At 60.8% G+C, this 13,287-nt stretch overlaps 1 protein-coding gene across 5 annotated transcripts in view; it reads left to right on the forward strand.

Moving 5' to 3' along the window:
• The window catches only part of COL5A1 (collagen type V alpha 1 chain), a 170,388-nt gene that overhangs the window by 148,830 nt on the left and 8,271 nt on the right, over positions 1–13,287 (forward strand). For 3 of the 5 annotated variants that reach the window (XM_070596214.1, XM_070596217.1, XM_070596218.1), the window contains exons 58-65: positions 238–345; positions 2,019–2,072; positions 2,990–3,025; positions 3,457–3,510; positions 4,409–4,664; positions 5,597–5,709; positions 8,829–8,897; positions 12,515–12,748. In XM_070596214.1, coding sequence (XP_070452315.1) covers positions 238–345; positions 2,019–2,072; positions 2,990–3,025; positions 3,457–3,510; positions 4,409–4,664; positions 5,597–5,709; positions 8,829–8,897; positions 12,515–12,748 — 924 coding nt within the window. Of the gene's footprint in view, positions 1–237; positions 346–2,018; positions 2,073–2,989; positions 3,026–3,456; positions 3,511–4,408; positions 4,665–5,596; positions 5,710–8,828; positions 9,029–12,514; positions 12,749–13,287 lie in introns of all 5 variants that reach the window. The other 2 variants (XR_011533551.1, XM_070596216.1) reach the window with 2 other exon arrangements.

A 13,287-nucleotide genomic window follows, 5' to 3' on the forward strand; every position in this document is an offset into this window, starting at 1 on the left:
ACGTCTGGATCTGCGTCTGCCTGTTTCCTTAGTGTGGTTGTCACCAAGGAGGGGCCATCTCAGGCCTCCTGTTTTGTGCCCCACCTGCCTTTGGGGCTTGTTCCCATTCTAGGAGCTGTCGGCTGGTGACCCGGGCCTTCCTGTGGCCTGGACGCACTGCCACGTCCAGCTGCCACCGTCGTTGGATGTGAGGCGCTGTCACCGCGAACGTGCCTTCACGCCTTCATTTTCCAACAGGGTCATCCAGGCTTGATCGGACTCATCGGACCTCCGGGTGAACAGGGTGAAAAGGGTGACCGTGGTCTCCCGGGCCCCCAGGGCTCCTCCGGCCCCAAGGGAGAACAGGTGCGTGAGACGCTGGCAAGAAGCACCTTAGAACCTGGCTCATAGGGTCCAGAGGACCGAGGCACGTTAGAGCCGGAAGGACATCCTCACGTCCATCCAGTCTAGACGGGAACAGCTCAGGGGATGGCTCACCCAGGGGCACAGGGAGCGGGGACATGGCTGCAGTCCAGCCCCGGGGCTTGACTGGCTATGGCTAGCAGGTGCTCCCTCCTTGCCCTGGTGGCCTCAGAGGTGAAGGCCATTTCAGTGCTCCTATCTGCAAGTGTCTCTGACCCAAGTAGTTGCTCAGGACGTCACTGGCCATTCTTGGCCGTGTTTACCAGTGGAACAAGGCAGAACGATTGCCCATTTGCATCCTCACTTCCACCCTGATCTCGAATGTGCACACCTGGTCATAGGCCTCCTGAGAACCGTTGCAGCTAACTGGAGTTTGCAGCCCCCAGCAGACCACAGCGGAGGAAACCTTGGCCCGAGTTCCGCTCCACGCTGCACTTGAGCCATTTGAAGCGGCTGCCAGCAGGCCAGGGCACAGGGTTGCATGGCCGGGGAGGAGCAACGTGTGCTGTGGGGCAGGAGAGGGGTGTCTTTGCCCCCTCCCCATGTCAGCGTGTGAACCTCCACTGCCCAAGCCAGCTGTGACAGGCTCCCATGTACCCCTGAGCTTTGCCCACCTTGGCCATCGCCTGACCTGGAAGGGGACAGGGCCTGTGAGGCAGGGAATGAAGGTTGTCAGATGGCGTCCTTGGGGACCCCTGCCTTATCCCCCCTGTTCTCCCCGTGGCATTGACCATCTTCCCACTGCCAAGTGTCCCCAGGCCACCATGGCACTCTCGGACAAGGTCACCCAGGGTGTGGTACCCCAGTGACCTTGAGAATTAGAAAGATGTCCAGAGTCCCTGCCACCCAAAGGAGAGCACCCCTCTGTGCCCTCACCCTAAACCTCTGCTGGCAGCACCGCTGACGGGAGGTGCTGGCTGACAGTCTCTGGGATTCTCACAATGACCCAAAGCTTGAGCCTGCACGACAGAGGCAGAGGGAGGCAACCTCTCCTCCTGGAGGGACACTTGCTCCTGGTACCCTCCGCCCGCTGTAGCCTAAGCCCCCGTAAGGAGTCCGTGTGGACTCGGGGTTCCAGGGGAGGTGAGCGTCAGGGTCCTGGCTACTCGGAGGGAGGGTCAGGTCAGAGGCCACAGTCTCCAAGGATGAGGAAAGCACAGTTAGAGGCTGGACAGGATGGATGGAATAGACTGGACCCTGGGACACTCATTGTCCCTCCACAGGGGGCTTGTGCTGGTTGGGGGACCCACACTGAGAACGGAAAACAGCGAGAGGGGATGAAGCCAGGGCTGGATGTCAGAGCTATTGTTTCTGTCTTTCAAATTAGAAAATTAGAAGAGAGATCTTAACGGGAAGTCACCTCCGGGTGCCCTCTTGGTGCCAGAGAACTCCTTCAGCCGGGCCAGCAGTCCCGGACAGGGTCAGCTTCAGGGTGGGCAGCCAGGCCCAGCAGGGGTGGTGGCTCCCCTTTCGGTGCAGCCGGCCCCGTGTTGGAGGGCAGCAGTTAGGGAAGCGACTGACGAGAATGGAGAGACGTGGCTGCGTGGACAGCAGAGCACGTTTCTGCAATCCTTCGTCGTCCAAATGATGCTAACGGTGTTTCTCCTCCTTTGCAGGGTATCACTGGTCCTTCTGGCCCAATCGGACCCCCGGGCCCTCCCGGCTTGCCGGTGTGTATCTGGGAGGGGTGCGTGGTTCCCCTCGGTTCCTGGGAGAGCCAGGAGGCGGGATGGGCCTGCGCGTTGGGCCTCAGTGTGTGGCGGGAGAATGACGGGAAAGTCACATGGAACAGCTGGGACTGAGGACTGTAGCTGGGGCAGAGATGACAGCCCTGAGTTCATGTGTTCATTAACTCAGCACCAGGGCTCCGGGCAACAGAAGCAGGGAAGAGGGTTTGCTGGGCCCCGGTTTCGGGTTGGGGGAGGCAAAGGCAGGGGAATCCCCCCTCTGGGCATTTCAGGGAAGCTGGACAGTCCACGGTAAGAGTCCTCGGGAGGTAGGAAGGCAGTGGCTGGCTCTCCGGCCCCCCATCAGCACGAGCAGGGCCTGCCTGACCCAGCCTGGAGGAGTTGGGGTCCCATCCTCTAGGCACTCAGCCTGGGGCCTCCCCCATGTTGCTGGGAGACCCGCTACTCCAAAGACATCCCCCACGACCTTGAGTCTCTACTTGCCCCAACCCAGTCACCCACCACACCCCACTTGGGCTGGAGTCCATGTGGCCAAAGTGGCTCCTGGCAGTCTGATGCTGGCCCCTGCTGTGAGCTGCTGGGAGAGCGTGGAGGGGGCTCTGTGTCGTCTGTGAGGCCACAGGCCCGCTTTGCCCTCGGTCTCTGGCTGCCTGAACTGTGACTTCCTAGCAGGGGAGGGTGGGCTTGCTGCCCTGGGGCAGACAGAAGACCCTCCCTGCCTCCATGTGAGTGAGTGCCAGCCGCCCCAGCCTCCCCCACCACCCCACTCCAGGAAGTGCAAGCATGGGCCCCTGGAAGGGGGGACACCAGGCTGGGCCTGAGCGGGACTGTGGGTCCAGGGCAGGCGCCCGGAGGTGAAGGGGCCGGCCGCCTGCTGATGCTCTGCCCCCTCTCCACAGGGTCCCCCTGGTCCAAAAGGTGCTAAGGGCTCCTCGGTAAGTGGTGTGCACCCCAGAATCAGCCCACGCCGCTGAGGGGGAGGGATGTGTCCCCTTGGCTGGAAGCCACCCTGACCCCCTCCCTTCCCCCTGACCCATGGCGGTCCCGTCTGCTCGCTCAAGCTGCTCCTGTCTTGCTGAACTGTCTTGAGCATGTCTCCAGCCCGAGTCGTCTCAGACCGAGGCATTTGGGCTGTTGCTGCTGCCTCCCAGGAAGGACTCTGTCCCCTAAGTTCCCGTCTCGGGGACACCCAGTCCTTACATCTGGGCTGGGGAGAAAAGGGGTGTCCACACCCTCCCTGGACACGTTAGACTTTGTCCCTCCACCTCCTCCGCACAGGTCTCTGGGGATTGTTCCAGGCACAAGGGGCGTTTAAGTCACGTCAGGCCTCAGTGCTCAGATGTGGTTCTCTTTCCTTTCTTCCCAGGGTCCAACTGGTCCGAAGGGTGAGGCAGGCCACCCAGGACCCCCTGGCCCGCCGGTGAGTGGCCCTCAAGGACGGGAGTGGGGGTGAGGGTCCCCCTGACGCCGGGGGAATGGTGGGAAACATCTGTGCTTGTGGTGGTTCACTCTCCAGAACCGTGAAGTCTGTGTGGCGTGTGGGGGGCAGGGCCTGTCCCTTGGGATGGAGCTGAGGGAAATAAGTCACCCCAGACCACCTCTTTCTGGGAAATCTGGTTGGCCAGAGAGGGAGGGAGGAGACAGAGAGCACGTGCATCTTTCTGTATATATGTGGGTATCTGTGCGTGTGCATGCGTGTGTGTGTGCACACGTATGTCAGAGTGGGCCGCACTAGACGAGGCCCCAAGGTGCAGGATGGAGCCCCGTGATACGCCAAGGTGCAGTGAGTGCTCTGTGGGACACCCCCCTGTGGTGGTGCAGCCTCTTGACTCCTGTCCTCCTCCTTGACTGGGGCCTCCTGACACAGCCCCAAGGAGGGCAGTCTCCCCCATCAGCAGGTGTTAATGTGGCCCCAGTGTCTGCGCCCCGGGCTGGGCTGCAGAGGCCAGAGGAGATCTGGTCACTTTGAGTCTAACTGAGCAGCAGGCCCAGGCTGTGAGGTACTGGCACCTCTGGAGAGGCAGACAGGCGAGCGAGGCTGGGCGGTACAAGGGCTGGGCCTGAGTGGCACCTGGGACATGGGTTCGAGGAGGAGGGAGGTGCTCAGTGAGGGCAAGGCGGGGCAGTGGGGATGGGTGTAGAATGTTCCAGAGGCAGGAAAGAGGGAAGAAAACCGTGCTCAGGTGGATAAGTGTCTGCAGCCCAGCACACGCGGGCGGAGGGAGCCCTGCAGGCGCAGCCCTGGCGGTCCCTGCTCTGCTTCCACCCCAGGCCCCATCTAGTGCCCTCCCACCCACCGCTGCCCCTCTTGCATTCAGGGCCCCCCGGGCGAGGTCATCCAGCCTCTGCCGATCCAGGCGTCCAGGACCCGGCGGAACATCGACGCCAGCCAGATGCTGGACGACGGGGACGGCGAGAACTACATGGACTACGCGGACGGCATGGAGGAGATCTTCGGCTCACTCAACTCCCTGAAGCTGGAGATCGAGCAGATGAAGCGGCCGTTGGGCACGCAGCAGAACCCCGCCCGCACCTGCAAGGACCTGCAGCTGTGCCACCCCGACTTCCCAGACGGTGGGGCGGCCGTGCCCGGGCCCTGGGGCAGACTGAGGGGCGAGGACGGGCACCCGGGCATGGTGGGAGGCCTCAGGCCGCATTGGCGTGCCTCACTCAGCTCTCCCCTCTGTCCAGTGGGGATGCAGGGGCATCTCCCCCTCGAACCTGACGGAGACATCCCCATAGGAGATGAGGAGGTCCTGGCAGGCCGGGGAAAGAGGTCAAGGCTCTGAGGTCACACAGAACTGGGTGCTAGGCTGGCCTTAGCCATTGTCCAGCACGTGACTTGCTTTACTCTGAGCCTCATGTTCCTCATCTATAATGATGACCTATAATGATAAATGGGAATAAAAACCTCTCCCTACTGGGGGACAGAGTGCAATGGGACATGCATCAGATGCTTAGCATAGCGAGCTGCTCCTGTCAGTGTCAATATCAGTATTAGACACTGTGCTTGGGAAGCACCCTTTAGACCCTGGCATGTCATGAAAACCCGGATCACTCCCATTCTCACCGTGTGAAACCGAGCACTGCCCACCTCTTGAAGAATAGGATCATGTTAGCGTGCCGTTTCCCCTCTGGACTTGAGGGCTGTCTGGGGTTCAGGCGACTCGGACCCCAGGTGCATGAACTTCCAGGTTCGTCTGGAGCGTCTCTGTGTTTCCATGCACCCTCCAGCGGGCCGTGCCCTCCCTCCCCTGTTCACCAGAGATGCGCCCCGTGCACCTCGTGCTCCAGCTGCGTGCATGGTGACAAGTCTGCCACTGTCTCTTTATGGGCCCAGCAGGAAAATCAGAATGTTATCAGATGAACCCCAGAAAGGCCACGCTGGTGGCGTCCAGCCCTGGCCGTGTATTTTAACTGCTGAACTTAAATGTCACAGCTGCTTCTTGAACCATCCGGGGCGCAGCTCTCACGACCCCGCCTCCCTCCCTGTCTCTTCCGTCCAGGTGAATACTGGGTGGACCCCAACCAGGGCTGCTCCCGGGATTCCTTCAAAGTGTACTGCAACTTCACGGCGGGAGGGGCGACCTGCGTCTTCCCCGACAAGAAGTCTGAGGGGGTGAGTACCGCCTGCCGCAGCTGCCTTCCTCTCATGGCGGGCCAGGCTGAGGGTGCCAGACGTTTCTCATGTGTACAGCTTTCAGGATGAACACCAGGGGTCCTGCCCAGTGGCGTATTGGTTAAATTCACGCACTTGGCCTCACCAGCCCAGGGTTTGTGGGTTCAGATCCCAGGCATGGACCTACACACCACTCATCAAGCCGTGCTGTGGTGGCATCCCATAGACAAAACAGAGGAAGGTGGGCACAAATGTTAACTCAGGGACAATCTTCCTCAAGCAAAACAAAAAGAATGAACACCAGAAATTGGCCAGTTTCAAAATCAAGGTTTTTCCTCCAGGAGTGCACCTTCCTTAAGAAGAATGTTAAGCGGTGGGATTAGTGCAGCCTCGGGTTACGAAGGGTCGAAGGATGCCTGGCTGGTGGGTGTGTTTCCGCCTGCCACCCCCAATGCTGGCATTTCCACCTCTGCTTGGTCAGGTCCTTCCTAAAATGACTCTCTAGCTCTGCCCTCAGGCCAACCTGAAACCCCCGGAAGGACTTTTGGGGCAAATGCATCTTTGAGAAGCTTCACCTCAGTTCTTAGCATCAGCCAGCTTCCGCGGCGCTCACTCCTGCCTCTCCAAGTGCAGGGCATGACGTTCAAGTCTGCCTAGTGAAGAAGTTTGGTTAGCGAGGCTCTGATTCCTTGAGATTTTGTGGAATGCCAATGTAATGTCACCTCTGCGGTCTTCCACGGGCCTGCCCTCTGTGGTGGGAGTTTCTGTGTGTGCGTGTGTGCAGACAGGCATGTGGATGGCGTGTGTGTGTGCATGGACCGGTGTGTGCTGCTTTCTCTCAAGCGTGTATGTCTGAGGCTGGGCCCACTTTGGCCCAGGGCAGGGGAGGAGGACGAGGTCTCCAATTGGGAAGATGACGGAGACTCTGGCCGCAGTGCCCCTGCATCTGCCTGGACAGACCCTCCTCCATGTTGTCTCTTCAACGGCTTCCCCTCTTGTGGCCCAAACTAAGGGCAGCCGGTTCCTGGAGGCAGCGGCCATGTTTGCTGTGCAGGCTCAGCTCGGGCAGGCGGGAGGCGGCAGCCCGCAGCCCTCAGCTTTCTGGCGGCCGTAGTACCCAGAGGCAGCTTCCTCTGGAGGGAGAGCGGCTGTGTTCTCCAGGGCACGGTCCCCATCCCTGCATCTCACCGTCACCGTGGGGAGCTCCAGCACCCCCGTGGACCAGAAGGCCCAGCTTTCAGGAGCAGGGGCTCCAGGCTGTCAGGGATGACTTGGGGGCCCCTGTTTTCTTTGCACGCTCTCCTAGCCTGGAATTTTAAATACTTGGTAACCTGCCTGCCCAGCTACGAACCCTTTGTGGTTCAAAAAGAAAACTCAAACCTTAAGACCCTTCCATCTGGCAGAGGCCCAGGAGGAAATTCATGTGGAAACGATACTGCTTCCCCTCCTTTTTGTCACTGTCTGTCCTCTGCAAATGGCCTCCCTGCTGAAGAATTAGCAAGACTCCCCCAGGAGCCGCAGCGGCTCCTGACAGCAGGCTGGGGCGCTGAGTGACCCCCACTGCTCCTCTCTCTTCCTCTGCACGGGTGCCGACCAGCCAGGCGGCCACGGCCTGGGAGCCTTGGGCTCAGGCCACGACTGCTCAGCCACTTGCAAGTAGAGACCCTCTGCCCGGTTGCCTGGGCACTGAACCCCTGCCTGTCGGGCAGTTGGAGGGCCGGGGGTGTGAGGCCGAGGGCTGGGGTGAGGTGAGCACCTGTCTGCACCCCTGAGCCTGTTCTCAGAGGAGGCCGCCCTCGTGTTAGCTGAGCATGGCACCAACAGTGGCAGATTCGGAAACCAAAGGGAGAGGGCCAGAGAGTCCTGAGGGGCAGGAGGCAGGCTGGACACCCTTCTCCTCCAGTGGGGCCCCTTTTTTGGCTCTCCTGCCTGAGGCCGGCTCAGAGGAGAGCCGGGGCCTAGGGACCAGAATTCAGACTTCTGCTTCCTCACTGCGGAAGACTGGGACCTGGGGCCCAAGCAGAGGCCCGTGGACGGCTGAGGCCAGGCTGGCCGCGTGGGCTCTTCCCTTCTGCTCCAGGTCTCTGCCTGCAGAAGTAAATTCACAGGCAGCCTCGGCCGGGAAAGAAGTCTCCGCTTCTGGAGCCAGTGCAGGTCTCCTAAAGGAGGGGATCATTCATTCATGCATTCACTCATTCCACAGCGTTACTGAGGCCCCACTAGGCCCACCCTTGGGAACTGCGGCCTTGGCCTCTGCAGAGAGAAAACTCCAAATGGGGGCCCCCTCCCCTCCCACAGGGGGACAGACGCTGCCCCTCCCGATGATGCCTCTGCTTCGTGCTACGTCCTCAGGGAAGCCCTGGAGGGGTCTGCTACCTCGGCCACAGGACAGATGGTGCTGGCAGGGGACCCACCCTCCAGGCCACTTCTCCCAAAGAGAAAGCCACCACACACGGACACACACACCGTGTACCCCACAGCCACACCCCACACAGATACACACACAGACACACACGTCGCGCACAAACACATGCACGCACACCTCACCCCTCCCTGGTCCAGCCGTGTCACAGATGCGGGGTGGACCCTGGCAGGGTCTCTGGCCCACCACATCCCCAGGTGGAGGCCATGGAGACATAGCCTCACCCCTCAGCTCAGAGGATCAGAGGACAGGATGCCCACACGTCCTTCCCTCCGCCCATCGGTGAATGTGGGCTCTTATTATCATCATCTTCATCACACAAGATGAGCGAGCATTCATTCATTCATTCACTCATTCACTCAAGAAGCGTGTTTCAGCATTGCTAGGTGCCAGGCACTGCGCTTGATGCCAGATATACAAAACCTGATAAGACTTGCACTCGACCCTGCATGTGGAGCACGTGTGGGCACCTGGAAAGCGCGAGGGCTCCTCTCGGCCTCATCGTGTCCCATCTGCCCTGGAGGGAGCTCCTCAGCTCTCAGGGGGGAGATGGAGGCACGAAAGCCATCCGTTCCGGGTTGGCCACGCGGGCGGGGAGAGCGCATGTGCAGGACGCGGGGCGTGTCCCGAGGAGGCGGGAGAGTAACCTGTCCTTCTCTGTTTCTCTCCCTCCCCGCCTCCCCTGCTCCATGTTTAGGCCAGAATCACTTCTTGGCCCAAAGAAAACCCAGGTTCCTGGTTCAGTGAATTCAAGCGTGGTAAACTGGTAAGGCCGCCCCTGGCTTCTCTGGGATTGTCGTTTAAACCCACCCGTTTCGTATCTTCCAGAGTAAAATGGCCCGCTGGCCCAAAGAACAGCCTTCTACCTGGTATAGTCAGTACAAGCGAGGGTCCCTGGTAAGTGGCCGCTGGGCGCTGCCTGCTTGCGGCACGGCCTGGCTCCTGGCTCTGCATGGGACTAATCGCCACCGTGCACCCACCTGCTCTCGCCCCCTTGGCCAGACCGCTCCACGGCACGTGAAGCCAGACCAGCCTCGACCCGCTCCCACCACGCCCAATGAGGGTTCCCTTCCGCCTGGGAGCAGGCGGCTGGCTCTCCATTCAGATCTAGGATGGGAGGCTTGTGCTCCGGGCGCCCAGAGCCAAGCTGGGCACTGCCAGGAACTGAGACCAAAGGCACCAGGAGCCGGAGGGTTTGTTTTGCTAAGTTCTAGCTTGCAGGTCAGATGAAATGGGTCCTGGACCACTAAACTAGTCAGATTCTTTCCAGGACCCATCGCACTAAGCCCTGAATGCACACCGGGCTGTGGGCCTCTCAGTTGCATCCATCCGCATGACTCTGTGAGTCCTTGTCTTAACTTCTGGGGAGCCAATCTGAAACAGCCTATCCCAGAAGGGGAAAGGCTTCAACGTCTCCTGAAAGAGACAAATGTGTTTTCCCGGCAGGCATGGAGCCGAGAGCCGGTTCACATTCCTTTCCGTGAGGCCGCCGGCCGCTTCTGCACGGCGGAGCATTTTCCCTGAGCATCTCAGGAGTTTGAGGGGGGCCCTTTTCTGGAACAAAGTACAGAGTTCTCGTCCCCCTTCCTAATAAGTTAAAGCACCGAGCTTGTAGAACATGTCTGTGTGGCAGGTGCCGTTAGAGCCCCACTTTGCTTCCTCAGATCTAGTTACCCTGCCCAACGCCCTAGAAGGAGGGCCTTCTCACTCGGAAGCCAGCTCTTGGGTCCCGTGAGTTCCCACCCAACCACCTGCCATTGGTTCCTGCCCCCCAGCCTCCCCGGGTGGGCACAGTGGCCACCTTCCCCCCAGGGACTTACGGAGTGGTGGCTGCCAGCCGGCCTTTGCCCTGTCGCACCTCTGAAGACCCCTCGTTCCTGAACCTTGACGCACTTCGTGGCTAATTATTAATACCTCACGCCCTCGATGTTGTTGATTTCCAAGTCGCTCCGGCCCTTTGCAGACCCTGGCGGTCCGCTCACTGCCTCCTTTGGGGGGACCTCCTTTGTCCTTCTGTGTGGACCTCAGGCACTGGCCTGCTTCCTCTCCTGCCGTTTCTCCTCTCCTTCACCTCTTTCTTGCTCGCCTCGGAAAAGAGCTACTGGCACACAGAAGGACCTGAGGGGGACACGCCCTCGGGGGGCCCCCATGATGGGGTGGCTTGAGCTGGATGACAAGGAGTGGGGCTGGGGGGTGCAGGGGTCAGGTGGGAAGGAGCTGGAGAGGTGGTGGGGTCCTTTCTGTGGCCGTGGTGGTGGCTGCCTGCACAGGCCCTGCCCTCTCCGGACAGCCCTTGCGTCCCCAACTCCTCATTCTGAGGAATGGGTCGCAGAGCACTCATGTTCAGCCACCAGCCCAAAGAGTCCACCTCCTACTTCTGTCCTATTCCGAAGACAGTTGCCCTAGGATGGAGGTGAAGGGGCCACCCAGGGGAAGTGTCACCTTATCTTTTGACTTTTCCCACTGTGTTATTGCCAACGCTCTGTGACTGTCATGAGTGAACAGGACTCAGATGCAAGTCCCTCCTCGAAGAAATAGGCTCTTTATCTGGGCTGGGCTGCCCTGGATGTGCCCCGTTAAGATAATACTGCACACACCTCTCCCACCGGAAGGACAGGGTCACACGGTGGGACTCTGGGATTCCAGCACAGGGCACGGGGCTCGGCCCTACTGGGCCCTCCTACCACCCACTCAGCACTGGGGGCTTCAGGTCCTTCTGTGTCCAGCGCCGCCCACTGGCCTCTCCCCGTGCATGCGTCCTTTCTCGAGTCAGTCAAGTTTCCTCCCAGAAGGAGCACCTGATGGTCCAGACTGCCGGTTGGTATTCAGTCTTTCTCCTCAAGGTCCAACTGTAAGGTTTCCGGTCACTGCGTGGAGAGCTGGAGTTGGCCGGTGGCTGTGTGCTCTCCCTGCCCTGGTGGGAAGGGACATGCCCCCGGGCCGGACCCACCACCTTCAGCTGTCTTTAATTATATATACAAAAATACGTGGGCGATCTCACTTTAGTTGTCCTTCGTGTGTTCAGACGGCTCTTTGGGGCGGGCTGGGGGCAGCTGTGGAGCTGCACAGGGCGGGGAACCGCTGATCTCAGACCCTGACGTCGTCTGCTCCATCGTCCGGCACGGAAACACGCCCGGCCACCCTTGCTCAGCCAGCGTCTGTCTGCGAGGAGAGCCTGGCTCCCTGGCCGAGAGGAATCCAGGGCGGGGAGGGAAAGACGTCTTGTCTTAGTTAAGAAGCGTCCGTGTCCCTGGCAGTGTCCACTGGTTCAGCAAGCTGGGGTTTGCAAAAGAGACGCAGAAGCTGCGACTCGTCTCTCTGGACGCCCCGCCCCAGCCCCGCACCTGGCTGAACCGAATAGCCCAGTTTGGGGATGTCCAGCTGGTGACTCTGGAGCAATCCCGTGAGACCCAGCACACCATCTTTCCCGGATGCCTTGCCCTGGGTCTGCTGCCAGAGAGCAAGGCCTTTCAGCGATGGCCGTGTCGCCAGAGCGCCCGGCGTGGGCCAGGCGAACCCCCAGGCCACAGCTGGACTTGCTCTGCTCTCCCCTGAATTCTGTGCCTGGGAACAGGCAGGAATGGCCCTTCCTGAGGGCCATCCCATGGCTCCCTGTGCTTCCAGGAAGGTGCCCAGTCATGCCAGCCCTCTGGCTCTTGGCCCTGTGGCCTATGACCCTCCCTCAGGCTGGCCTTCCTTCCTGCTGGCCCGGCCCCCCACGCCTCGCTCCCAACTGGCCCGAGTTACTCTCCGAGGCCTCCTGCCCTCTCTCCCCTTCTCGTGGGCTCCCTGGCCAGGGCCTTGTACACACGAGCGCTCAGCTGATGGTTTTCATTTCATAATCTAATGAGTGCCTTCCTTTTACCAGCCTTGGGGCACAATGACAGGGACATACATGCCAGGCCTCTACCTTCAGGGTGCTCACGGTCCAGGGAGGGCTGCCGACCAGGCACCTATAACCCAGGGGTCCAGTGCTGGTGTGGAGGGACTTATAGCCTGGTAGGGAAAATGGGCACTGAGCCAGGCCAAGGTGGGCAAGGGCAGCTAACCCAGGCAGGCTTCTTGGAGGAGGAGGCACATGAGCTGAGCCCTGGAGAATGAGTAGGGGCCAGCCAGGCAAAGAGGAGTGGGAGGGTTGTTTAGGTCCCTGAAAGAAATGAGGGGTGGTTCACTCCATCCCAGAGAGCCCCCAAGAAAGCCAGTGCACACTGGCTTCGGGGGACCGGGCATGTGGCGTGCTTCCAGGTGGTGCCCTGGGCGAGGCTCACCCTCCAGAGGAGACGATGTGTGGGTGAAGCTTGTGAAGCCCAGGCCCTGAGGATGGGGGTCTTTGTGGCTGTGGTGTGTCCCTTCACTGCTGAGTGCCCGCTCTGTGCCCTGCAGCTCTCCTATGTGGACGCGGAGGGCAACCCGGTGGGTGTGGTCCAGATGACCTTCCTGCGGCTGCTGAGCGCCTCTGCACACCAGAACATCACCTACAACTGCTACCAGTCAGTCGCCTGGCAGGACGCCGCCACGGGCAGCTACGACAAGGCCATGCGCTTCCTGGGCTCCAACGACGAGGAGATGTCCTTTGACAACAGCCCCTACATCCGCGCCCTGGTGGACGGCTGTGCTGTGAGTGTCCGCGGCCCTGCTTGCCCCTCCTGGGCTGCATTCACGCAGTCAACATGAGTTTACTGGGCACCTGCGATGTGCCAGGCCCTGAGCCGCATGGAGGATGTGGTGAGGGCCCCAGACGAGGTGGGCTGCCAGGCTGGCCCCTCACAGAGCACAGCCGACTTGGGCAGCCCCATGCCTGCCGGAGACGTGGAATACCCGAGCACGGCCCGAGCTCCAGGGCCTCCCCGTGCGGCTGTGGGTGAGGAAGGGAAAGCTGAGACCTGACCGGAAAGGAGCCTGGGCCCATGACCCCTCCCTGCTGTGCCGTGGGGCAAACACGGAAGGCCTCTGGTGGGTCCATCTCGGACTTCGAGACCCCCTCCCTTAGACGGGTCTCTCCTGGGAATGGCCAGGACTGAGCTGGGATCAGCTCCTAGGACATGGCTCTGCCGACTCAGGGTGACAGCAGCCACCGACCCCCAGGACAGCCCCACCCAGTTAGGTCATCTCCCTGGACCCCATGCTCCCCCCACCCACCTCCCCCACCCGCCAGG

The sequence above is a fragment of the Equus przewalskii genome, chromosome 26 (assembly GCF_037783145.1).
Source record: "Equus przewalskii isolate Varuska chromosome 26, EquPr2, whole genome shotgun sequence".
NCBI classification, from domain to species: Eukaryota; Metazoa; Chordata; class Mammalia; order Perissodactyla; family Equidae; genus Equus; species Equus przewalskii.